At 41.5% G+C, this 25286-nt stretch overlaps 1 protein-coding gene across 3 annotated transcripts in view; it reads right to left on the reverse strand.

Moving 5' to 3' along the window:
* Nucleotides 1-18318: 18318 nt before the first annotated feature.
* HIRA (histone cell cycle regulator) overlaps nucleotides 18319-25286 on the reverse strand; it is a 76706-nt gene continuing 69738 nt past the window's right edge. For all 3 annotated transcript variants that reach the window (XM_082639935.1, XM_082639936.1, XM_082639937.1), the window contains one exon: nucleotides 18319-19108. In XM_082639935.1, the coding sequence (XP_082496061.1) occupies nucleotides 18992-19108 (117 nt within the window). In that variant the 3' untranslated portion in view covers nucleotides 18319-18991. The remainder of the gene's footprint in view (nucleotides 19109-25286) is intronic.

Raw genomic sequence — 25286 nt, forward strand, 5'->3', positions numbered from 1 at the left:
TGAAAGCCTGCTGCTCTGCATGGGCCCCTCCATGTAGTGCCCAGTGTCCCTGCCACATGGCAGCCGTCTTTCCCCAGAGCGAGTGATGAAAGGAGATGGAGATGAAGAGGAAGGAGAAAGGCCCAGTGTCTTTCATAACTGGGTGTCAGAGGGACGTGTTACTTCTGCCTTATTATATTCACAGAAAGTGAGTTACTAAGAAGGGCTGGGACTTCCCTGGTGGTCCAGTGGTAAAGAATCTGCCTTCCAATGCAGGGGACGCAGGTTCAATCCCTGGTCAGGGAACTAAGATCCCACATGCTGCGGGGCAGCTAAGCCTGTGTGCCACAACTACTGAGCCCACGTGCTTCAATGAGAGTGCCCTTGTGCCACAAACTACAGAGCCCACATGCCCTGGAGCCCATGCACCACAACTACAGAGAGAAAACCCACATGCCACAACTAGAGAGAAGCCCGTGCCCTGCAATGAAGACCTGACGCAGCCAAAAAAATAAATAAATGTTAAAAATATATATATACATTAAAAATAAAAAAAGGAAAGAAAAAGAAGGGCTGGGAAGTTGAGGTCCAGTTCTTGAAAGGAGGAGCTATATCAGTCAGCTTGGGCTGCCATAGCAAAATACCACAGACTGGGTGGGTGGCTGAAACAACAGATATTTATTTCTTACAGTTCTGGAGGCTGGAAGTCCAGGATCAAGGTTCCAGCTGACTGGGCTCTCGGTGAGAACCCACTTCTACTGCTCACAGATGGCTGTCCTGCTATGTCCTCACATGGCAGACAGAGCGAGAGAGGGAGTTCTGTCTGGTCTCTGCTTACAAGGGCACCAAGCTCATCATGAGGACCTCACCCTCATGACCTCATCTAAATCTAATCACCTTCCAAGGGTTCCCATGGCCCAATATGGAATTGTTTCACGTGGTCATGGAGTCTGGGAAGTCCCAAGAGCTTTAGTCTGAAGATCTGATGGGGTAAGTTCCAGGCGGGTCCTAAGGCACAAGGAGACTGATGTCCCAGCTTAAGACTGTCAGGCAGAGAGAGCAAATTCTTTCTTGTTCAGTTTTTTGTTTTATTCAGGCTTTCAGTTGATAGGATGAGGCCCTCCCACACTGGGGAGGGCAATTTGCTTTGGTCCACCAATTCAAATGGTGACCCCATTTAGAAACACCCTGCAGACACACCCAAAATAATGTTTAATCAGATACCTGGGTGCCTTGTGACCCAGTCAAACTGATGCATAAAATTAACCATCACAAGTAAAAAGGAATTTGTGGACATATTTTAAAAACCACTATAACATGTTCATATGTACCTTTTTTTTTTTTTTTTTTTTGCAGTACACGGGCCTCTCACTGTTGTGGCCTCTCCCGTTGCGGAGCACAGGCTCTGGACACGCAGGCTCAGCGGCCATGGCTCATGGGCCCAGCTACTCCATGGCATGTGGGATCTTCCCGGACTGGGGCACGAACCCGTGTCCCCTGCATCGGCAGGCGGACTCTCAACCACTGCGCCACCAGGGAAGCCCCCATATGTACCTTTATATATATAAATTTAAAATTTGTTGAGCAAACTAGAAATCAATAATGGAAAGATAACAGGGACATCTCCAAATACTTGGGAAATAACATATTTCTAAATAATCAATGGGGGAAAGACAAGGCTCAAGGGAAATTTAAAAAATATATTGAACTGAACAAAAATGAAAACATTAAAAAAATTTGTTGTTTGCAGCCAAAGCAGTGTTGAGAGGAAAACTTATAGCAGTAAATACTTACATTAGAAAAGAGGGAGTGATGTCAGCAACATGGCTAAATATGACAACCCTCATTTGTGTGCCCCCCCAACAACAACAATTTGGCACCCATCCATCCATGCCCAAATGATACTTTGTGGGAACTGTAGAACCCTGCATCATATACCAATGGATGCAGGAGGAGTCTTGCACAGCAGTGCACCAGGTAATAGGCAAAAGACCTTGGTTCATGGCTGTGGACCCTTCAGTGGCCTGAGAACTGGCTCTAGCCCCTCTCAGCCAGGAGCCCCTGGAGAACACTGTCTTAGACAATCACTCACAGATGAGAGAGTCTTCGTGGAACTCTGGATTTCCAGCAGAGTAGTTCTAGCACAGCACTGGAGCAAAAAAAAAAAAAAAGTTTGGACACACTGGAGAGGGTAAGAGGACAGCTCAACTTACCCACATCACCCCTTCCCCAAGGTGGCACAGTTTAGGGCCAAGAGAGATCTTCTCTGCCCATGATTTCTCCTGCAGGGAAAAGTGAGAGTGTAGAGTGAGTGCCTGGCTTCCCCAACTGTGCAGAATGCTGCCAAAGAGGCCTGTTTCTCCCCCACCACCTCCAGAGTACTGAATCATGGCCTGTGTGACTGCGGAGCTGGGAAGAGGCTGGGGGAGCAGGAGATAGGACTCTTGGAGGGCATTGAAAGTATGTGAACTTTATTAACCATATCACAGACTCCATCAAGAAGCTGCCTATGAGCTGCTAGGTATGCCTCACCCACAAATTCTCCCAACTGGTTCATGGCACCCCCAGCACTCTGCATGCCTCATCTACACCCCCACCCTGTGGCTGGCTCCCTGTGTGCGCTCCCAATGACAGTGGCAAGAGCAAGCTTTGGCAGACAACTGCTGGGCATGCACAGAAAGCCAGCCCAAATCTGCAGGCCAGAGAGAGACATAAACGTGAGTTTTACTGCCACACTTGGGAAAGAAAAAGGGAGGCTATCAGCACCCAGCCTGCTGTGTTGCTGGATTGAGAGAAGGCGTACAAGCTTAAGAATTCTGCCACAAGAGGGAGCAAAAAATGTGGAGCAGATGTATCCATAGAAGTTCTGAGAAAGCCTCAGAATCACTAGCAGGGCCGATAAAAGGTATTTTTCTCCTGAAGGGAGCTAGTAAAGATTGGAAGAGGTGACTGCTACTTCAAATGCAAAGACATCAGTGCAGAAACTTCAAGAAACATGAAGAATCAAGGAAACATGACACCCCAATGGATTATAATAATCTACCAGTAACCAATCCCAAAATATGGAGATCTGAGGTTTACCCAATAAAGAATTCAAAATAGCTGTTTTAAGGAAGTTCAGTGAGCTACGAGAAAACACAAAGACAATTCAATGAAACCAGGAAAACAATACACAAACAAAATGACAAGGTAGCAAAGAGAAAGAAGTCATAAAAGTGACCAAACAGAAACTCTGAAGCTGAAGAATTCGGTTATTGAAATGAAAAATGAAACAGAGAGCGCCAACAGCAGCATGGATCAAGCAGAAGAAACAATCTGTGGAAGACAGGAACTTTGAAAGTATCCAGTCAGAGGAGAACAAAGCAAAAAGAAAGAAAAGAGTGAAGGAAGCCTACCTGACATATGGGATAGCATCAAGAGAAACAATGTGTGAATTACTGGAGTCCCAGAAGGAGAAGCAAAGGATAAGGGGGCAGAAAGTTTACTTAAAGAAATAATGGGTGACACTGTCCCAAATATGGGGAGAGACTTAGATATGCAAGTTAACGAAGGTCATAGGTCACCAAACAAACTCAGTGAGATAGTCTCCAAAACACATTATAATAAAACTATCAAAATTCAAGGATAAAGAGAAACTTAAAAGCAGCAAGCAAAAAGAAGCTTGTAACTTACAAGGGAACCCCCATAAGGCTATCAGTGGAGTTTTCAGCAGAAACCTAATAGGCCAAAAGAAAGTGGGATAATATATTCCCTGATATATTCAAGTGCTGAAAGGGGAAAAAAAGGCCAACCAAGAATTCTATATCTGGCAAAGTTGTCCTTTAGAAATGATGGAAAGATGAAGATGTTGGGACTTCCCTGGTGGTGCAGTGGTTAAGAATCCACCTGCCAATGCAGGGGACATAGGTTCAAGCCCTGGTCTGGGAAGATCCCACATGCCACGGAGCAACTAAGCCCGTGCGCCACAACTACTGAGTCTGCGCTCTAGAGCCCACAAGCCACAACTACTGAAGCCCGCGCGCCTAGAGCCCGTGCTCTGAAACGAGAAGCCACCACAATGAAAAGCCTGCCTGCCACAACGAAGAGTAGCCCCCGTTCACCGCAACTAGAGAAAGCCCACGCACAGCGATGAAGACCCAACGCAGCCAAAAATAAATAAATTAAAAAAAAAAAAAAAAAAAGATAAAGATGTTCCTAGACAAACAAAAGCTGAGAGAGTTCATCACCACTAGACCTGCCTTACAAGAAATGATGAAAGGAGTTCTTCAAGCTGAAATTAAAGGATACTGATTAGCAACATGAAAACATTTGAAACTATACAGCACACTGGTAAACTATACAGTCAAATTCAGAATACTCTAATACTGTAATACAGTTGTGTGTTAACCAGTTAACTCTAGTATAAAGGTTAAAGGACAAGAGTATTAAAATAACTATAGTTAAAATAATTAGTTAGGGCTTCCCTGGTGGTGCAGTGGTTGAGAGTCCGCCTGCCAATGCAGGGGACACGGGTTTGTGACCTGGTCCGGGAAGATCCCACATGCCGCGGAGCGGCTGGGCCCGTGAGCCATGGCCACTGAGCCTGTGCGTCCGGAGCCTGTGCTCCGCAACGGGAGAGGCCACAACAGTGAGAGGCCCGCATACCACCAAAAAAAAAAAAATTAGTTAATGAGTACACGGTCTAAAAAGAAGTAAATTGTGACATCAAAAATATTAAATGAGGGCAGTAAAAGAGTAGGGTTTTTGTATGTGATCAATGTTCAGTTGTTATCAGCATCAAAATAGACTGTTATATCTGTTAAATGTTTTATGTAAGCCTCATGGTAACCACAGCAGAAAAACCTATTGTAGATTCACACAAGATAAAGAGAGGAGAATCAGTGCATATCACTAAGGAAAATTATCAATTTACAAAGAAAGGCAAGAGAGGGAGAAAGGAACAAGGGAACTATAAAAAAGGCAGAAAGCAATGAATAAGATAGCATTACCTATAATTACCTAAAAATTCCTATTACCTAGTAAGTCCTTACATATCAATGACTACTCTAAATGCAAATGGATTAGATTCTCCAATCAAAAGGCATAGAGTGGCTAGAAGGATTAAGCAAATACTAACAGATCTGCAGAGAGAAATAGACAACAATACAATAATAGTAGGGGATTTAAATACCCTACTTTCAACAATGGCTAGATCATTCAGATAGAAAAGCAATAAGGAAATGTTAGACCTGAAATATAGTTTTAAATGGACTTAGCAGACATATACAGAACATTCCACCAAATAGGAGCAGTATACACATTCTTAAGTGCACACAGAATGTTCGCCAAGATAGATCATACGACAAGTCAAAAAACAAGTCTCAGCACATTTAAGAAGATTGAAATCATACCAAGTATCTTTTCTGATCACAGTGGCATAAAACTAGAAGTCAGTAGTATGAGGAAAGTTAGAAAATTTACAAATATGTGGAAATTAACACACTCCTGAACAACCAGTGGGTCAAGAGGGTTGCCAATTTCATTGATCTTTCAGAAGGATTATACCTAAACATAATAAAGGCCACAAATGATAAGCCCATAGTCAACATCAAATTCAATGGTAAAAGGTTGAAAGCTTTTTCTCTAAGATCAGAAACAAGACAAGGGTGCCTACTTTCACCACTCCTATTCAACATAGTACTGGAAGTCCTAGCCAGAGCAATCAGGGAAGAAAAAGAAAGAAAAGGCCTCCAAATTGGAAAGGAATAAGTAAAATTGTCTTTGTTTGCAGATGATATGATCTTATGCATAGAAAATCCTAAAGACTCCACCAAAAACTGTTAGAACTAATCAACAAATTTAGTAAAGTTGCAGGATACAAAATCAACATACAGAAATCAGTTGCATTTCTATACACTAACAATGAAATATCTGAAAAAAGAAATAAAACCATTCCATTCATAATAGCATCAAAATCAATAAAGTACTTAGGAATAAATCTAGTCAAGGTGGTGAAGGATCTGTACATTGAAAACTATAAGGCTTCGATTAAAGAAACTGAGGGAACAAATAAATCGAAAGGTATTTGTGTTCATTAATTGGAATATAGATATTGTTAAAATGTCTATACTACCCAAAGCCAGCTACATACTTGAAAGTTACTAAGAGAGTAGATCATAAATGTTCTTACCACAAAAAAGAAATGGTAGGGCTTCCCTGGTGGCGCAGTGGTTGAGAGTCTGCCTGCCGATGCAGGGGACACGGGTTCGTGCCCCGGTCCGGGAAGATCCCACATGCTGCAGAGCAGCTGGGCCCGTGAGCCATGGCCGCTGAGCCTGCATGTCCGGAGCCTGTGCTCCGCAATGGGAGAGGCCCGCGTACCGCAAAAAAAAAAAAAAAAAAAGAAATGGTAATTATGTAAGGTGATAGAGGTGTTAACTAACCCTGCTGTGGTAATCATTTTACAATATATACGTGTATCAAATCATCACACTATATAACTTAAACTTACACAGTGTTTTATGTCAATTATATCTCAATAAAGCTGGAAAAAAAGAAGAAATTCTTAGGTCAGTAATCTAAGCTCCCATCTCAGGGAAAGCAAAGTAACACTAGAAAAGCAGAAGTAAGGAAACAAGGGCATAGATCGATGAAATGGAAAGTGGAAAATAGAGAAAATCAATTAAACAAAAGTTCTGAAACTGAAAGATCAATAAAATTGGCAAACCTCTTGCAAGATGCACAAAGAAAAAAAGAGGCAAGCCACAAAATACCAATATTAGAAACAAAATAGGGGATAAAATACGAGTTATCATGACAAACCCTGTAGACCTGAAAAGAATAAGAGAATAGTAGGTACAACTCCACAAAAGTAAATTTGACAACTTAGATGAAATGGACCAATTCCTCAAATAAATACAAACTATAACACCAAACTAATATGAAATAATCTGAGTAGTCATAAAACGATTAAAGATGTTGGACTTGTAGTTAAAGAATTCTTGAAAAAGAGATATCTATTGCCAGATGCTTTCATGAAGAAGTCTACTAATTTGTTTAAAGAATCAACACCAATTCTATATAATCTCTTCCAGAAAACAGAAGAGGAGGGAACACTTCCAAATTTATTTTATGAAGTTAGTATTACCCTGTTATGAAAGCTAGACAAGTACTACGAAACAGGATACTACAGGCATGAATATACATGTAAAAATTCTTAACAAGGTATTGTCAAATGGAATTAAGTAATACATAAAAAGAACTAAATACCATGACCAAGTGGGGTTTATTCCAGGCATGTAAGGCTGGTTCAGTGTTCAAATATTAATCAATGTAAGCCACCATACTAAATGGCTAAGTAAGAAAAATCACATCATCTTATCAGTTGAATTTATGCAGAAAAACATGTGACAAAGTCCAACACTTATTCATGATAAAAATTCCCACAAAGCTAGGCATAGAGGGTGATTTCCTCAATTTGATAAAGAACATCTTCAGAAACCTACAGCTAACATTGTACTTAACGGTGAAAGACTGAATGCTTTGCCCCTAAAATGAGGAACAAGAAATCTATCCTCCTGTTGTTAGATGGCTTTTTTTTTTTTGCGGTACGCGGGCCTCTCACTATCGTGGCCTCTCCCGTTGCGGAGCACAGGCTCCGGACGCGCAGGCCCAGCGGCCATGGCCCAGGGGCCCAGCCGCTCCGCGGCACGCAGGATCCTCCCGGACCGGGGCACGAACCCGTGTCCCCTGCATCGGCAGGCGGACTCTCAACCACTGCGCCACCAGGGAAGCCCTCAGATGGCTTTTTATTCAGAGACGTTGTAGAGACTCTAAAGGGCCCAGGACCGTCAGATATGCTGCTTTCAAAACAATGGCTGCTACGGTTGCCTAGCAGGCCTCATGTCAATTCTAGGCCTCAGTAACCTGTGCAAGAAAAGAACCATGATATTAAATCACTAACTGGATTTTCGAATAAAGTGCCTGAAGTAAAAAAAAGCAAAAAACAAAATACAAAACACTCAACAAAATACTGGAAATTCCAGCCAGTGTAATAATGTAGAGAAATAAAAGGAATACCAATCAGAAAGGAAGAAATAAAATTGTCCCTATTTTCAGATGACATGATTGTGTGGATAATCCCAAGGAATCTACAGAAAAATCCTGGAACTGATAGTGAATTTAGTAAGGTTGCAGGATATAAGATCAATATATAAAAATCAATTATATTTCTATATACCAGCAATGAACATGTGGACACTGAAATTAAAATACAACATGTTTGTAATTGCTCCAAAAAAATTCTTTGGTGTAAATCTGACAATACAGGTACAGGACTTGTATGATGAAAACTACACAGTGCTGATGAAAGAAATCAAAGATCTAAATACATGGAGAAGCATACCATGTTCATAGGTTGGAAGACTAAACACTGTAAGGATATCAATTTCCCCCAAAATGGTGTACAGTTTTAACACAATTACTATGAAAATCCAGATACTTTTTAAAAGATGCAGACAAGCTCATACTACAATTTACATGGAAAGCACAGGCCCTAGAATAGCTAAAATAGTTTTGAAAAGGAAAAACAAATTTGGAAAATTACCCAATGTTAAGCCTTTCCATGTAGCTATAGTAATTAAGACAATGTGATATTGACAAAGAGACAGACACATAGATTAAAGTAACAGAGTACAGAACCCAGAAAAAGACCCACACAAATATGTCCAATAGGTTTTCAAATATTAATAGACAATTATTGTACAGCAGTTTTAGGTTTACAAAAAAAAAATTGAGTAGTTACCTCAGAACCTTTAGAACTCTCCCTCTACAGAGAGTTCCCATATACCCCAATGCCCCTGTTTTTTTTTTTTTTTTTTTTTTTTTTGCGCCTCTCACTGCCGTGGCCTCTCTCATTGCGGAGCACAGTCTCCGGACACGCAGGCTCAGCGGCCATGGCTCACAGGCCCAGCCGCTCCGCGGCATGTGGGATCTTCCCGGAGCGGGGCACGAACCCGTGTCTCCTGCATCGGCAGGCGGACTCTCAACCACTGTGCCACCAGGGAAGCCCACCCTTGTTTTTCAACATCTTGCCTTAGTATGGTACTTTTGTTACAATTTATGGACCAATATTAATACATCATCATTAACTAAAGACTAAAGTCTATAGTTTACATTAGGGTTCACTCTTCGTGTTGTACATTCAGTGAATTTTGACAAATGCATAATGTCATGTACCCACCACTATAGTATTGTACAGAACAGTTTCACCACTGTAAAAATCCCCTGTGCTTCACTTATTCATCCATTCCCCTCTGTCCAAACCCCTCCCCCAGACACAGAATCTCTGGCAACCAGTGACATTTTTACTCTCTTTATAGTTTTGCCTTTTACGGAATGTCATTTAATTGGAATCATACAGTATGTAGCCTTTTCAAATTGGCTCAGCAATATCCATTTAAGATCTCCACATCTTTTCATGGCTGTGTAGCTCATTTCTTTTTCTTGATGAACAATATTCCAACACACAGATGTACAACAGTTTGCTCATTCACCTACTGAAGGACATCTTGGTTGTTTCAGTCTTTGGCAACTATAAATAAAGATACTAAAACATTCATGTGTAGGTTTTTGAATGAATATAAGTTTTAAACTCATTTGGGTAAATATCTAGGAGTGCAATTGTTCAATCATATGTAAGACTATGTTTAATTTTGTCAGAAACTACCAGAACTATCTTCCAAAATGGCTGTACCATTTTGCATTCCCACCAGCACTGAATGAGAGTTCCTATTGTTCCACATCCTCACGAGCATTTGGTGGTGTCAGATTTTTGGATTTTAGCCAATTTAATAGGTATATAGTAGTATTTCATTGTTTTTTGAATTTTAGATTCCCTATCGAAATATGATGTTGAGCATCTTTTTACATACTTATAGCCATCTGTATATCTTCTTTGGTGAGGTATCTGTACAGATCTTTGTCCATTTTTTGTGTTGCTTGTCTTCCTATTGCTGAAATTTTAGAGATCTTTAAAGAGTTTGTGTGTATTGCATTGAAGTCCTTTATCAGATAAATAATTTGCAGATATTTTCTCTGAGTCTGAGTCTTGTCTTTTCATTCTCTTAAAGCTCTCTTAGAGCAGCATTAAAACAGGCTAGATCCTTTTTTCTTTTTTTCTTTTTTTGCATGTGGATGTCCAGTGCTTCCAGCAGCATTTGCTGAAAAGACTATTCTTTCTTCATTGAATTGCCTTTGTCAGATTACTGAAAAGTTACAGAGTTCCCTGGTGGTCTAGTGGTTAGGACTCAGCATTTTCACTGCCGTGGCCTGGGTTCAATCCCAGGTTGGGGAACTAAGATTCTGCAAACCATGCAGCAGAGCATGGCCAAAAAAAAAAGAAAGGAAAAATTTACACCTGCATCTACTGTATCATGCAATTGTCCTCCTGGGCATTTATCTCAGAAAAACAAAGATTTATGTTTATATAAAAACTTTAATAGCAGCTTTAATTGTAATAGCCAAAAACTGGAATCAGCCTGATTGATGTCCTTCAACAGGTGAATGGTTAAATAAACTATGTAGCAAGACCATGAAATAGTATTCAGTAATAGAAAGGAACGAAGTATTGATACATAAAACAATTTGAATTCATCTTCAATTATCCTGAGTGAAAAAGGCCAATACCAATAGATTACATACAGAATGATTCCTTGTATTTTACATTCTTGAAATGAAAAATTGCAGATGTAGAGAACAGATTAGTGGTTGCTATGAGTTAAGGAGATCATGGGGTGAAAGGGAAGTGGCGTGGCTGTAAAAGAGCAACATGTCTGCACTTAACAATAGACTATATGTTCTTCTCAAGTGTATATGGAACACTTCTGGCATAAGCCATAAAACAAACCTCAGTAAATCTAAAGGATAGAAACAATACAAAGTGTGTTTTGACTACAATGGAATAAAGTTACATCCATAACAAAATAAAATTGGGAAATTCACAGATATGTGGAAATTAAACAGCACACTCTAAAAGACCAATGAGTCAAAGAAGAAATCAAAAGGGAAATTAGAAAATAATTTGAGATGAATTAAAACCAGAACAGAACATACCAGAACTCATAGGATGCTCCTAAGGCAGTGCTTAGAGGGAAATTTTATAGCTTTAATCACATAACGTTCCATCTTAAGACACTGGAAAAAGAGGAGTAAACTAAACCTAAAGCAAGCAGAAGAAAGAAAGTAATAAAGATTAGAGCATAAATCTATGAAATAAGGAATAGGGAAGCAATAGAGAAAATAAAGGAAACCAAAAGCTGGTTTTCTGTAAAGATCAACAAAATCGTTGAACATTTAGCTATATTGACCAAGAACACAAGAGAGAAAACTCAGATTATAAGAATCAGAAATGAAAGAGGGGACATTACTAACTTTACAGAAATAAAAATGATTATAAAGGAATATTATGAACAATTATATGCCAATTAATTGGATAACTTAGATGAACAAATTTCTAGAAAGATGAACTATTCTAACTGATTGAAGTAGAAATAGATAATACAAATAGACCTATAAGAAACAGAAAGATAGAATCAGTAATAAAACAACCACCCACAAAAACAGCACTAGCCCATAGGGCTTTACTGCTGAATTCTACCAAACATTAAAAAAAATTATTACTAATTCTTTACAAATTCTTCAAAGAAACAGAAGAGGAGGGGATACTTCCCAACTTACTCATTCATTTTGCAACACCCTGACACCAAAACCAGAAAAGACCTCACAAATAAACTGCGAAACAATCTTATCTTATGACTATGGACACAAAAATCCTCAAAAATACAGTGACACATAAACAAATTATACACCATTACCAGGTGGGATTTATCTTGAACCAAGGATGGTTCAATATACAAAATAAATTAATTAGCATTAGAAGGGAACTTCTTCAATCTGATGAAGGGCATCTATAAAAAAAACCAGAATTAGTATACTATTTAATGATGAGAGACTGGATGCTTCCCCCTAAGATCAGTGACAAAACAAGGATGTCCACTCTTGCCACTTCTATTCAATGTTGTACTAGGTAGAGGGTCTGGCCAGAGCAATTAGGCAAGAAGAAGAAATAAAAGGCATCTAGGTAGGAAAAGAAGTAAAACTATATTCAAGATGTCATGACCTTATATATAGAAAATCCTAAGGATCCCAGTAAAAGTTATTAACACTAATGAATGAATTTAGCAAGGTTGCAGAATACAAGAGTAATATACAGAAATCAATTGTATTTCTATACACTTGTAGTGAACAATCTGAAAGTGTAATTTTAAAAACACTTCCATTTATAATAGCATTAAAAGGAATTACATAGAAAATTTTTATAGAAGAACTGTAAAATTTATATACCAGAAACTATAAAACATTACTGAAAGAAATTAAAGACCTAAATAAATGGTAATCTGTTTGTATTCATCAATTGGAAGATATTTTAAGATGGCTTTCCCCAAATTGATCTACAGATTCATTGTAATCCCTATCAGAATTGCAGCTTTCTTCTTTGCAGAAATCGACAGATGATTCTAAAATTAATATGGAAACTCAAAAGGCTCCAGAATAGCAAAAAAAAAATTGAAATAGAACAATTAAGTTGGAGGAGTCACACTTCCTGATCTCAAAACTTACTGTAAAACAACATTAATCAAGACAGTGTGATATTGGCATAAGAAAAGACATATAGATCAATGGAATAGAATTGAGTCCAGAAACACCTCGTGTGTCTATGATCAACTGATTCTCAACATGGGTGGCAAGACCATTCAATGGGGGAAAGAACAAACTTTTCATAAATGTTGATGGGACATTGGATAGCCTCAAACAGAATAGTGAAGTTGGATTCTTACCTCACACCATATACAATTATTTACTCAAAATGGAACAAAGTTCTGAATGTAAGAGTTTAAACTATAAAACTCTTAGTAGAAAACATAGGGGTAAATTTGCATGGTCTTGGATTTGGCGATGGTTTCTTAGATGAGACCAGAGAAGTGCAAGCAACAAAAGAAAAATAGATGGACTTCATCAAAACTGAAAACTTCTATGCTTCAAAGATACTATCAAGAAAGTAAATATACAGAATGGGAGGAAATATTTGTAAACCATATATCTGATAAGGAATTTGCATGTAGAATGTATAAAAAACTCCCACAACTCAATAATAAAGACAAATAACCCAATTTAAAAGTTAGCAAAGGATTGTAATAGACATTTCTCCAAGTAAGATATTCAAATGGCCAATAAACACATTAAAAAATGCTCAACATGTTTTGTCACTAGAGAAATGCAAATCAAAACCACCCACTCAGGGGGAAGGGTAAGCTGGGACTAAGTGAGAGAGTGGCATTGATATATATACACTACCAAATGTAAAATAGTTAGCTAGTGGGAAGCAGCTGCATAGCACAGGGAGATCAGCTGGGTGCTTTGTGACCACCTAGAAGGGTGGGATAGGGAGGGTTGGGAGGGAGACACAAGAGGGAGGGCATATGGGGATATATGTATACGTATAGCTGATTCACCTTCTTATACAGCAGAAACTAACACAACATTGTAAAGCAATTATACTCCAATAAAGATGTTAAAAAAAAAGAAGAAGAAAAAAAAACAACCACCCACTCAGATGACTATAATAAAAAAAATCAGACAATAAGAATTGTTGGTGAGGGAATTCCCTGGCGGTCCAGTGATTAGGACTCCACACTTCCACTGCTGGGCACCTGGCTTTGATCCCTGGCTGGGGAACTAAGATCCCACAAGCTGTGCGGCGTGGCCAAAAGAAAACAAAAAGAATTGTTGGTGAGAATGTGGAGAAGTCAGAATCCTCATACACTGCTGGTATGAATGTAAAATGGTGCAGTCATTTGGAAGGCAGTACAGCAATTCCTCAAACAATTATAGTCACATTATTACCTACTAATTCTACTTCTACATATATATCCATGAGAAATGAAAACATGTCCACACAACAACTTGTTCACAGATGTTTAGAGCAGCACTATGCATAATCAGCAAAAATTGGAAACAACCCACACATCTATCAGTGGATGACTGCAGAAGCAAAATGAGGTATACCCATAAAATGAAATATTATTTGACCATAAAAATGAGTGAAGTACTGATATATGATTGAATCTTGTAAACATTATGCTATATAAGAAGCCAGTCACAAAATACCACAGTCTATGATTCCATTTGTATGAAATACTGGAATAGGCAAGCCTATAGAGACAGAAAGTAGACTGGTGGTTGCTTAGGGATGGTAGGGATCAGGGGATGGAGCATAATAAAGGGCATGAGGTTTCTTTTTGAGGTGATGAAAATATTCTAATAGTAACTGGTGATGGTTGCACCTATGTGTGACTATCCTAAAAACCACTGAATTGTACATTTTAAATAGATGAGTTACATGTTATGAGAATTTTATCTCAGTAAAGCTGTTATTTTTTTTTAAAGGGAAACATGAGATATCCTTGTGATGAAAAATGTTATGTATCTTTAAAAACAAAACAAAAGCAAAAACCTAAGAGTGGAATACCTGGGTCCTCTGATGAGTGTATGTTTAACTTTGCAACGAACTGTCAAACTATTTAAGGTGACTATACTATTGTGCCTTCCTGTTGGCAATACATGAAAGCTCCAGTTGCCCCACATCCTCAATACTCAGTATTTTATACATATTCTTAACTTGATGACATTCTAATAGGTATGTGCTGTTATATCACTGTGGCTTTAATTTGCATTTTCTAAATGACTGGTGACACTGAACATCTTTTTTTGTGCTTATTTTAATTGCCATCCATGTATCTGGTGAAGTGTCCTAAGGTTAAAAAAATAAGTTACAAAAGAACAAAAATTAGGGACTTCCCTGGTAGTCCAGCAGTTAAGACTCCGTGTTCCCAATGCAGGGGGCCAGGGTTTGATTCCTGGTCAGGGAACTAGATCTCACATGCCACAACTAAAAGATCCCACATGCCACAACAAAGATCCTGCACGTGGCAACGAAGATCCCATGAGCTGCAACTAAGATCCGGAGCAGCCAAATAAATAAATATTCTTAAAAAATTATATTAAAAAAGGACAAAAATTAAATTTCACAAAAATTAAAAGCTTAAATTAACACACAAATAAAATTTAAAGATGAAGAACTGAGAAAATATTTGCCATATATGTGAGAGAACAGGAATAATAGATTTAACATGGAAAGAGATGATGGGTTTTGCCTTATCTCCTCAGTGTACCTGCTGCAGGTATATACAACCTCCCACAGCACCAGCTTAATGTGTAAAGGGCTCTGACTCCTCTCACAGATGATCTGGAGGCTGAAGCTGGGAGGGGCCTAAAGGGGATCAGGTCAGAACTTGGAGAGAGGCAGGGAGATACAGCCCAGGAAGATACACCCAGTGCTCTGTGTGCTAACAAGTTCAGCAGGCAGAGGTAGTGGGAAGGTGTGGAGCATCAGTGGACAGGGGTAGGGAGGTCAGCAGGCATGGCATTATGGGTAGGGATGAGGGCACAGTGGCACAGAGGTTGCCTGTAGGGGCACAAGGGACAGCAGGAAGGGTGGGGCAAATTTTTGGCTGTTATTTATTCAAATATTTTTTCTTATCACCACCTTCTCTCTCCGTTCCTTTGAGGACTTCAGTTACCTGTGTATTAGGCTATCTGACGTTGTCCCATGGCTTACTTACTGATGCTCTTTTCTGTTCTTTCCTCCTTTGGATTGTCTGTTTTGGAGCATTTTTATTGCTCTGCCTTCAAGTTCACTTATATTTTCTGCAATGTCTAATCTGTCATTAATCCTATTCCACACATTTTTCATCTCCATGTTACAGGTTTTCATCTCTAGAAGTTTGATGGCAACTTCCTTTTTATGGTCTTCTATGTCTCCACTTAACTTTTTTGAACATAGGGAATAGTGTTATAATGACCGTTTTAATGTCCTTCTCTGCTAATTCTAATATCCGTGTAACTTCTGGGCCAGTTTTAACTGATCAGTAAGATTGCTTATTCTCATTTTGCATTGTGTTCCTGCTTCTTTGTATGCCTGGTGTGGATGCCAGACACTGTAAACTTTACCTTGTTGGATGTTGGGTACCTCTGTATTCTTATAAATTCTCTTGAACTTTGGTTTGCAATGTAATTAATTACTTGGAAACAATTTGATCTTTTTGGGTCTTGCTTTATTTTCTGTTAGATGGATCTGGAGCAGTGCTCTAACTATTCTCCAAAACTGAGGCAAGACTTCCTGAGTAACTCTTCTATCCCAAGCCTGTGAGTTATGAGTTTTTCTAGTCCTGTTGGTAGGAACAGGCACTATTCCCAGCCCTGGGTGACAACTGGACAATTTTCACCCTAATCCTTTCAGATGGTTCTTTGCCTGGCCTCAGCCATCTCCTCATCACACAAGCACTGATCAGTATGCAGCTGAATATGCAAAGGCACTCCCTCTGCTGAGCTCCAGGGTTCTCTCTCCATGGAGCTCCCTCCTCTCTGGGACTCTGTCCTGAAAACTCTAGCTGCCTTGGTATTCCTGGGCTCTCAGCTTCATGTCTTCAACCCAAGTATTCTGCTGGGCTCTACCTCAGCTTCCCCTCCCTTTGCTGCAGCCTGGAAACTCTCTCTCCAGGTAGGAACCTGGGGCAGTCACAGGGCTCATCTTTGTTTTCCATCTCCCAGGGATCACTGTCCTTTGTTTTCTGATATCGAGTGCCTTGAGACCATTGTTTCATGTTTTTTCTTCTTTTTTTTTTTGCGGTACGCGGGCCTCTCACCGCCGCAGCCTCTCCCGTCGCGGAGCACAGGCTCCAGACGCGCAGGCCCAGCGGCCATGGCACACGGGCCCAGCCGCTCTGCGGCACGCAGGATCCTCCTGGACCGGGTCACAAACCCACATCCCCTGCATCGGCAGGTGGACTCCCAACCACTGCGCCACCAGGGAAGCCCCTCATGTATTTTGACTGGTTCCTTTGGTTGTTTCAGGCAGAAGGGTCAATTTGGTCCCTGTCAATCCATCTTGGCTGGAACCAGAAGTTTCCAACCAGTCTTTCTGCTGCTTGTGTCCTCTCCTGTCCAAATAGTAGGGTATAAAAACACTTGATTGTCAAAGTTTTATTCACAGGAGCATGTGCTCAGTGCCATGACTTTGCCTCCGTGATCCCAGTTGGTCCTCACAACCATGTACGTTTTCTTTTTTTTTAAATTTATTTATTTTTGGCTGTGTTGAGTCTTCGTTTCTGTGCAAGGGCTTTCTCTAGTTGCGGTAAGTGGGGGCCACTCTTCATCGCCGTGCGCGGGCCTCTCACTATCGCGACCTAGCGGCCTCTCTTGTTGCAGAGCACAGGCTCCAGATGCGCAGGCTCAGTATTTGTGGCTCACGGGCCTAGCTGCTCCGCGGCATGTGGGATCTTCCCAGACCAGGGCTCGAACCCGTGTCCCCTACACTGGCAGGCAGATTCTCAACCACTGGGCCACCAGGGAAGCCCCCATGCACGTTTTCTTAACCTCACCTCCCTTTGACAGCTGAGAAGTGAGGCCCACGTTTTTCCTGGTTTGGATCCCAGGCAGGCATGCCAGTTCCGAGGCTGCGTGCATCCTGGGGCTCCAGAGTTCTCAATGCCTGCGCAGCATCTCTGGCTTATTCCTGAGAAAAGCTCACACTTGTAGTCTGGCTTCTGGGTGTTCATGCCCAGATGCAGCGTGTGCACTGGCTCTGTTGGGCATGCACATGTGCCTGGTTCTCATGCAGCCACGTGACTTCTGAGTGAGACAGGCAATGGGATGGCCACCTGGCAGGGAGGTGCCGAGGAGGTCCAGGACCCAGGGGAGAAGGTGCTTGGCCCTCACCAGGCTTGAGGATTCTGTGATTCTGGCTGTCTCTTCTCCTGTGGGTCAGCATCGGGACCACTTTCTAAGAAAATCCCAGCTTCCAGATAATTCTTCAGAAAACTCAAGTCTGTATTTATGGATTTCCTTGGTGCCCAGCACAATCAGGGACCCGGAGCACAGCACAGACAGAACCAAGGACCTCTCCACCTGGCTTGGGAGAAGACAGGTGCATGGTGGCCAGCCCACTCGCCCAGCTCAGCCTGAGATGCTACACGACCAGGAAAGTGACTCCATGCCGTGAAATGACTTTTTGCATGGAGGGGCTGGGGGGGATCAGATGACATCAAAGGCGAGGGATTCACAGTGCAGGGGAGGGAGGTGGAAGTTAGAAGGAAAAGGCAGGGGAAGTCAGGACCATTTGGTATCCAATGCATGTTCATTTATTTTACACTTACAAAAGAAATCACCCACCCTCTGCCCCATCCCCCCAAAAAGTCTCTTTTTACAAACATTTAAAAATTAAAACTAAATGAAGATAGACAAGTTAATTTCAGTACAATTATTTTTCAATGTAGCTGTCATAATTAGAGTTTAAATTTCCTACAAGTGACCAATGTCCAAGTGACTTATAGGGAAATCCTGATTATTGGCCAAAAGGAAAATTCCATATTACAAGTTAGCAAATTCTAGTACAAAAATAGTCCATGTGTTGGAATAGGCTTTCTTTTTACATAGGTCTCAGGTCAGTCTACTGACTGCATAATACGCTAACGTCTCAGGGTTCTCTTTCACAAATGGCTCATTCGTCATAGCTGGAGCAGCACGGCGCCTACAGTAGCAGGGCTAGTATCCATCTGGGGACCGTGCTGAAGACAGCAGGCCTGGGCTGCCTCACTGGCCCCGGGGCAGTTGGGCAGAGCCCCAGCTCTGCACCAGGGTCCTGGAGGGAGGACCGAGTTGTGGGCAGAGCTGCTCCCCCTGAGGGAGAAACAGGCCCAGGACACGGGAAGTGTGCCCAGGGGCTGGGCCGGTACTGGTGCGGGACAGCCCATCTCCTGCCAGTGTCTCCTCATCCTGTAGCCCAGCGAGATAAGAGGCCGACCTGTGTGTCCTCATTGGCGAGAGTGTGGCCCTGCCCTTGCTGCGGCTGGGCAGGCTACTTGTCCCTCAAGATGTCGAGCTGTTCCTGACACTCGGTGAAGAGGCGCTGGAAGCGGAGGTTCTGCCCGATGACTGGCAGCAGCTCCTTCAGCAGGTCCCTCTTCCGCAGACCCTGCGGATACAGGAGTGACAGCTGAGTGCAACTGACAGTGAGGAGAGCTAGACTGGGGGGGTTTCCCTGGCCCAACAAAGACCCTTGTGCCCATCTGCCCCATGGGCACCCCCTGGAGAAACCATAGATGGATGAGAACAATTTCTCTATATGCTGGGAGGCCTGGGACAGCTAAAAAGCTGAGCTTGGGCACATGGGGTGGAGTGGCAGGGCCCAGGGAGGGACACAGTTCAAGGGTGGGTACCAGGTAGGTTCTGCTCTTCCGTGTCCCCTAAGTCTGCTGGCACAGTCACCGCTGGCCTCTGATTGCACTGGTTAGTGGCCAGAGTAGCCTGACCTTCCAGAGCAGGATGGAAGTAAGGCTACCAGGGCAGAGGGCCAGGCAGACGGCTATCCTGGAGGGGCCACTCCCTTATGTGGATGTGCTCCAGGGACTTGAGGTCAAGGCCAGGGGCGAGGAGGTGCCTGGGTGACAGTGACTGGCCTTGGTTTTACAGTCCTGGAGTCTCTGCCCTCAGCTCTTGCCTATGCCTCCTCCACCCTGGGTGGCACCATGTCTGCCTGGGCCCTCCTGCAACATGCACTGCCACGCAGGGTCTCCACCGCACAGACCCTTGAGGAGCACGGCTGCTGCAAAGGGAAAACCACCAACTGACAGCACTGACCACTGGAAGAGGAGGGCCAATATGTTAAAACAAGTGTGGTAACAAGATGATGAATTATAGAAAAGAACCAAGTGTAGATACCAAGTTTGAGCAACACAGTGGTTGAAGGAGATGGGATTAGCAGGAGACTGGACACTGCTGAAGACCAAGTCAGAGTGAGGTCAGATGGAGGAGCAGCCCACACTCAGCAGGGAGGCAGGCAGAGGGGAAACTGTAAGAGGAGAAACTGTACTGTTGCCTACAAAGGCAGGTGGAGCGCAGCAGGTAGGCCCAACATCCACACAATGGATCCCACAGGAGACAGAGAAAGAAGAGAGAAGGAAATATTTACAGAAATAATATGGGTATATTTCACATAATTAAACAACAACGAATGGCCTTAGGTTGAAAGGCTCCACTGAGTGCTGACCAAGTAATATATGGGAAAACTGAAAACCAGACACATTAGAATGAAATATACAGAATTTTCAGATATAAAAGACAGAAAATTTCTAAAGTACAGGAACATATTACTTATAAAAGATGACATACCAAGATTCACAATAAAGTTTTTTTTTTTTTTTTTTTTCCTGGCTGTGCTGCATGGCCAAAAAAAAAAAAAAAAAAGATGGCAACTCATGACCAAGTACAGTTTATCCTGGAAATCAAGGAGAATTTAATATTAGAAAACTTAGAACTGGAAAATAGGAAATAAAAAGATTATCTGAGATGACTTCATTGTTTAATCCACATAGGAAATGTAAAACAATTAATGGACAAATTAATAAAAATAATAGAAATGTGTAGAAAGATGGCTGGTGATTAATATACCAAAGTCAAATGCATATGTACAGCAGCAATGAATAATCAGAAAACATAAAACAACTTATCACTCAGAATAGCCACAATTATAAAAATCTAAGAATAATTCTAAAAATGATGCGTATGGCCTATGTGCTGAAAATTTAAAAACTTTACTGGAAGGCATTAAAGAAAACCTAAATGAATGGAGAGTACTGATGGGAACAGTAGCATAGTATAGATATCAGGATGGAGGCTGCAAAAGGCAGTGGTGAGCAATGTGGCATGTGAAAGCTGCAGGGGAACTGCAGACCCTTGGGAACCTGGGGTCAAGAGATACAGGTAGAATACAACAGAATGTCTAAGGTTGTGGAAAGAAGCAGGAGTGAAACTTTTAGGGAAATTAAAAAATTTAAAAGCAGTCTTGTATAGCATAAGTGGAAATACAGCACATGTTGAAAATGGATTAAACTCCTTAATCAAAAAATGGATAAAAGAACAGGATCCAACTATATGCTGCTTACAAGGAACTCACTTAGATCTAAAGGAGGATATACACAGGTTGAAAGTGAAAGAATCAAAAAGAGAGCCCATGTAAATAATAAGCAAAATAGAAAAGAGATGGCTATACTAATAATAGACAATATAGACTTTATGTCAAAAATTGTTATAAGACACAGGACACTGTATAATGATAAAAGGGTCAATTGACCAAGAAGATGTAACAGTTATAAACATATACCTACCAAACATCAGAGTTCCTAAACACATGGTGCAAACATTATCTGAATTGAAAGGAGAAATAAGATAGTCCTACAATTTGCAGAAGACTTCGATATCCTATTTTCAATAATGGATAGAACAACCAGACAGAAGATCAATAAGAAATAGAGAGAGGGGCTTCCCTGGTGGCGCAGTGGTTGAAAGTCCGCCTGCCGATGCAGGGGACGCGGGTTTGTGCCCCGGTCTGGGAAGATCCCACATGCCGTGGAGCGGCTAGGCCCGTGAGCCATGGCCGCTGAGCCTGCACGTCCGGAGCCTGTGCTCCGCAACGGGAGAGGCCACAACAGTAACAGTGAGAGGCCCACGTACCGCAAAAAAAAAAAAAAAAAAAAAAAATAGAGAACCTGAAAAGCAGTATAGACCAACTGGACCTAAAGGACACATATGCAGAACACTCCACCCAACAAGAGCAGAATATACATTTTTCTCAAGTGCATGTGGAACATTCACCAGGACAGACCACATATTAGGCTACAAAACAAGTCTCAATAAGCTTAAAAAGACTGAATCATAAAAGTGTCTTTTCCAATCACAATGGAATGAAACTAGAAATCAACAGCAGAAGAAAAACTGGAACACACACAAATATGTGGAAATTAACACACTGTTAAACAATCAATGATTCAAAGAAGAAATTACAAGGGAAATTTAAAAATATCTAGGGACAGGGGCCTCCCTGGTGGCGCAGTGGTTGAGAGTCCGCCTGCCGATGCAGGGGATACGGGTTCGTGCCCCGGTCTGGGAGGATCCCATATGCCGCGGAGTGGCTGGGCCCGTGAGCCATGGCCGCTGAGCCTGTGCGTCCGGAGCCTGTGCTCCGCAACGGGAGAGGCCACAACAGTGAGAGGCCCGCGTACAGCAAAAAAAAAAAAAAAAAAAAAAAAAAAATCTAGGGACAAATGAAAATGAAAACACAACATACTGGAATGCAGCAAAAGCACTGGCTAGAGAGAAATTTATAGCTATAACAATCTACAAAGGAAGATTCACAAATCAAATTAATAACAGAACATTGCATTTAACAAAACTAGAAAAATAAAAGCAAACTAAACCCCAAACAAGCAGAAGAAAATCATACATATCAGAAATTAAGTAAAATGGAGAACAGAAAAACTATAGAGAAAATAATAAAACCAAAAATGAATTCCTTGAAAAGAGCATCAAAATTGGCAAGCATTTAGCTACATGGACTAAGAAAAACAGAAGACTCAAATAATGAAAATCAGAAGTGAAATAGGGACATTGCAACTGATGCCACAAAAATAAAAGGAGTATAAATAAGAGAATACTATGAACAACTGTACACCAACAAACAGGATGACCTAGATAAAATGGACAACTTCCTAGAAATACACAGCTTACCAAGACCGAATCATGAAGAAATAGCAAATGTGAACAGATCTATAAGTAACAAGGAGGTTGAATCAGTAATCAAAAAGCTCCCAACAAAGAAAAGCCCAGGACTGACCAGATGGCTTCACTGGTGAATTTTACCAAAAATTTAAAGAAGAATGAACAACAATCCTCTACATACTCTTTCAAAAAACTGAAGAGAAGAGAACATGTTTAGATTCATTGTATGAGACCAGCATTATCCTGATATGAAAGCCAGACAAAGACACTACAAGGAAAGAAAATAGTCCAATGTCCCTTGTGAACAATGATGAGTGCTGAACAAAATACTACTGCAGGGGCTTCCCTGGTGGTGCAGTGGTTGAGAGTCCGCCTGCCGATGCAGGGGAAACAGGTTTGTGCCCCGGTCTGGGAAGATCCCACATGCCGCAGAGCGGCTGGGCCTGTGAGCCATGGCCGCTGGGCCTGTGCGTCCGGAGCCTGTGCTCCGCAATGGGAGAGGCCACAACAGTGAGAGGCCCACATATCGCAAAAAAACAAACAAACAAACAAAAAAAACCTACTGCAGTGGTCCCCAACCTTTTTGGCACCAGGAACAGGTTTCGTGGAAGACAATTTTTCCACGGGCCGGGGGTCAGAGGTGGGAGACGGTTCAGGCAGTAATGTGAGCAATGGTTCAGGCAGTAATGCGAGTGATGGGGGGATGGTTTAGGTGGTAATGCAAGTGATGGGGGAGATGGTTCAGGAAGTAATGTGGGTGATGGGGGGGATGGTTCAGGTGGTAATGCAAGCAATGGTTCAGGAAGTAATGTGAGTGGTGGCGGGGGGCATGGTTCAGGAGGTAATGCAAGTGATGTGGGAGATGGTTCAGGTGGTAATGCAAGTGATGCGGGAGATGGTTCAGGTGGTAATACAAGTGATGGGGGGGGTGGTTCAGGAGGCAATGCAAGCAATGGTTCAGGAAGGTAATGGGAGTGATGGGGGCGATTGTTCAGGCAGTAATGCAAGTGATGGGGGAGGTGGTTCAGGCGGTAATGCAAATGATGGGGGGGATGGTTCAGGTGGTAATGCAAGCAACAGTTCATGCAGTAATGGGAGTGATGGGGGGATGGTTCAGGTGTAATGCAAACAACAGTTCAGGTGGTAATGGGAATGATGGGGGGATGGTTCAGGCAGTAATGTGAGCGATGGGGAGTGATGGGAGCAGCAGATGAAGCTTCAATCGCTTGCCCGCCACTCATCTCCTGCTGTGTGACCTGGTTCCTAACAGGCTGCGGACTGGTACCGGTACTGGTACTAGCAAACAGAATTTAACAGCAAATGGAAAGGCTTATATACTATGACAAAGTGTGATTTACTCCTGGAATGCAAGGGTGGTTTAAGAAACTAAAATCAATCAATGTAATACACCACATTAATAGAATGAAGAAAAAAAAATCTCAGAAGATCATCTCAATTGATGCAGAAAAAGCATTTGACAAAATTCAACACTCCTTCACTACTAAAACAATCAACAAACTGGTAATAGGAGGAAACTATCTCAATAAAATTAAGGCCATATATGAAAAGCCCACAGCTAGTATCATACTCAGTGTTAAAAGACTGAAAGCTTTTGCTCTAAGGTCAGGAACAAGGCAAGGATGCCCCACTTTCACTTCTATTCAGCATAATACTAAAAAGTCCTAGCCAGAACAATGAGGCAAGAAAAAGAAATAAAAGACACCCAAATTTGAAAGGAAGAAGTAAACTTATTTGTTTGCAGACAACATAATCTTATATGTAGAAAACCCTAAAGATTCCGCAAAAAAACCCATTAGAACTAATAAATGAATACAGCAAGTGTGCAGAATATGAAAGCAACACACAAAAATCAGCTGCGTTTTTATATACTGCCAACCAACAATCTGGAAAAGAAATTAAGAAAACAATTCCATTTGCAATAAGCTCCAAAAGAACAAAATACTTAGGAATAAACTTAACCAAGGAGGAGAAAGACTAGTATACTGAAAACTACAAAATGTTGCTGAAAGAAATTAAAGAAGATATAAATAGGGCTTCCCTGGTGGTGCAGTGGTTGAGAGTCTGCCTGCTGATGCAGGGGACACGGGTTCGTGCCCCGGTCCGGGAAAATCCCACATGCAGCAGAGCGGCTAGGCCCGTGAGCCATGGCCGCTGAGCCTGCACATCCAGAGCCTGTGCTCTGAAATGGGAGAGGCCACAACAGTGAGAGGGCTGTGTACCGCAAAAAAAAAAAAAAAAAAAAAAAAAAAAGATATAAATAAATGGAGAGACATCCCATGTTCATGGATTGGAAGACCTATTAATATGGTTAAGATGTCAATAATACCAATAATAATAATACCAATAATACCAAAGCAATCTATAGATTTAATGCACTCCCTATCAATATCTTACCGGCATTTTTCACAGAAATAGAAAAATCCATCCTACAATTCTTATGGAATCCCAAGGGACCCCAAATAGCCATATGAATCTTGAAAAAGATGATGTAAGGTGGCAGTCTCATACTTCCTGATTTCAAAACTTATTTCAAAACTACTGTACCTTTTAATTTTTGAGATATGTGACTACATTAT

Source organism: Mesoplodon mirus, assembly GCF_964341445.2.
Source record: "Mesoplodon mirus genome assembly, chromosome: 13".
NCBI lineage: Eukaryota > Metazoa > Chordata > Mammalia > Artiodactyla > Ziphiidae > Mesoplodon > Mesoplodon mirus.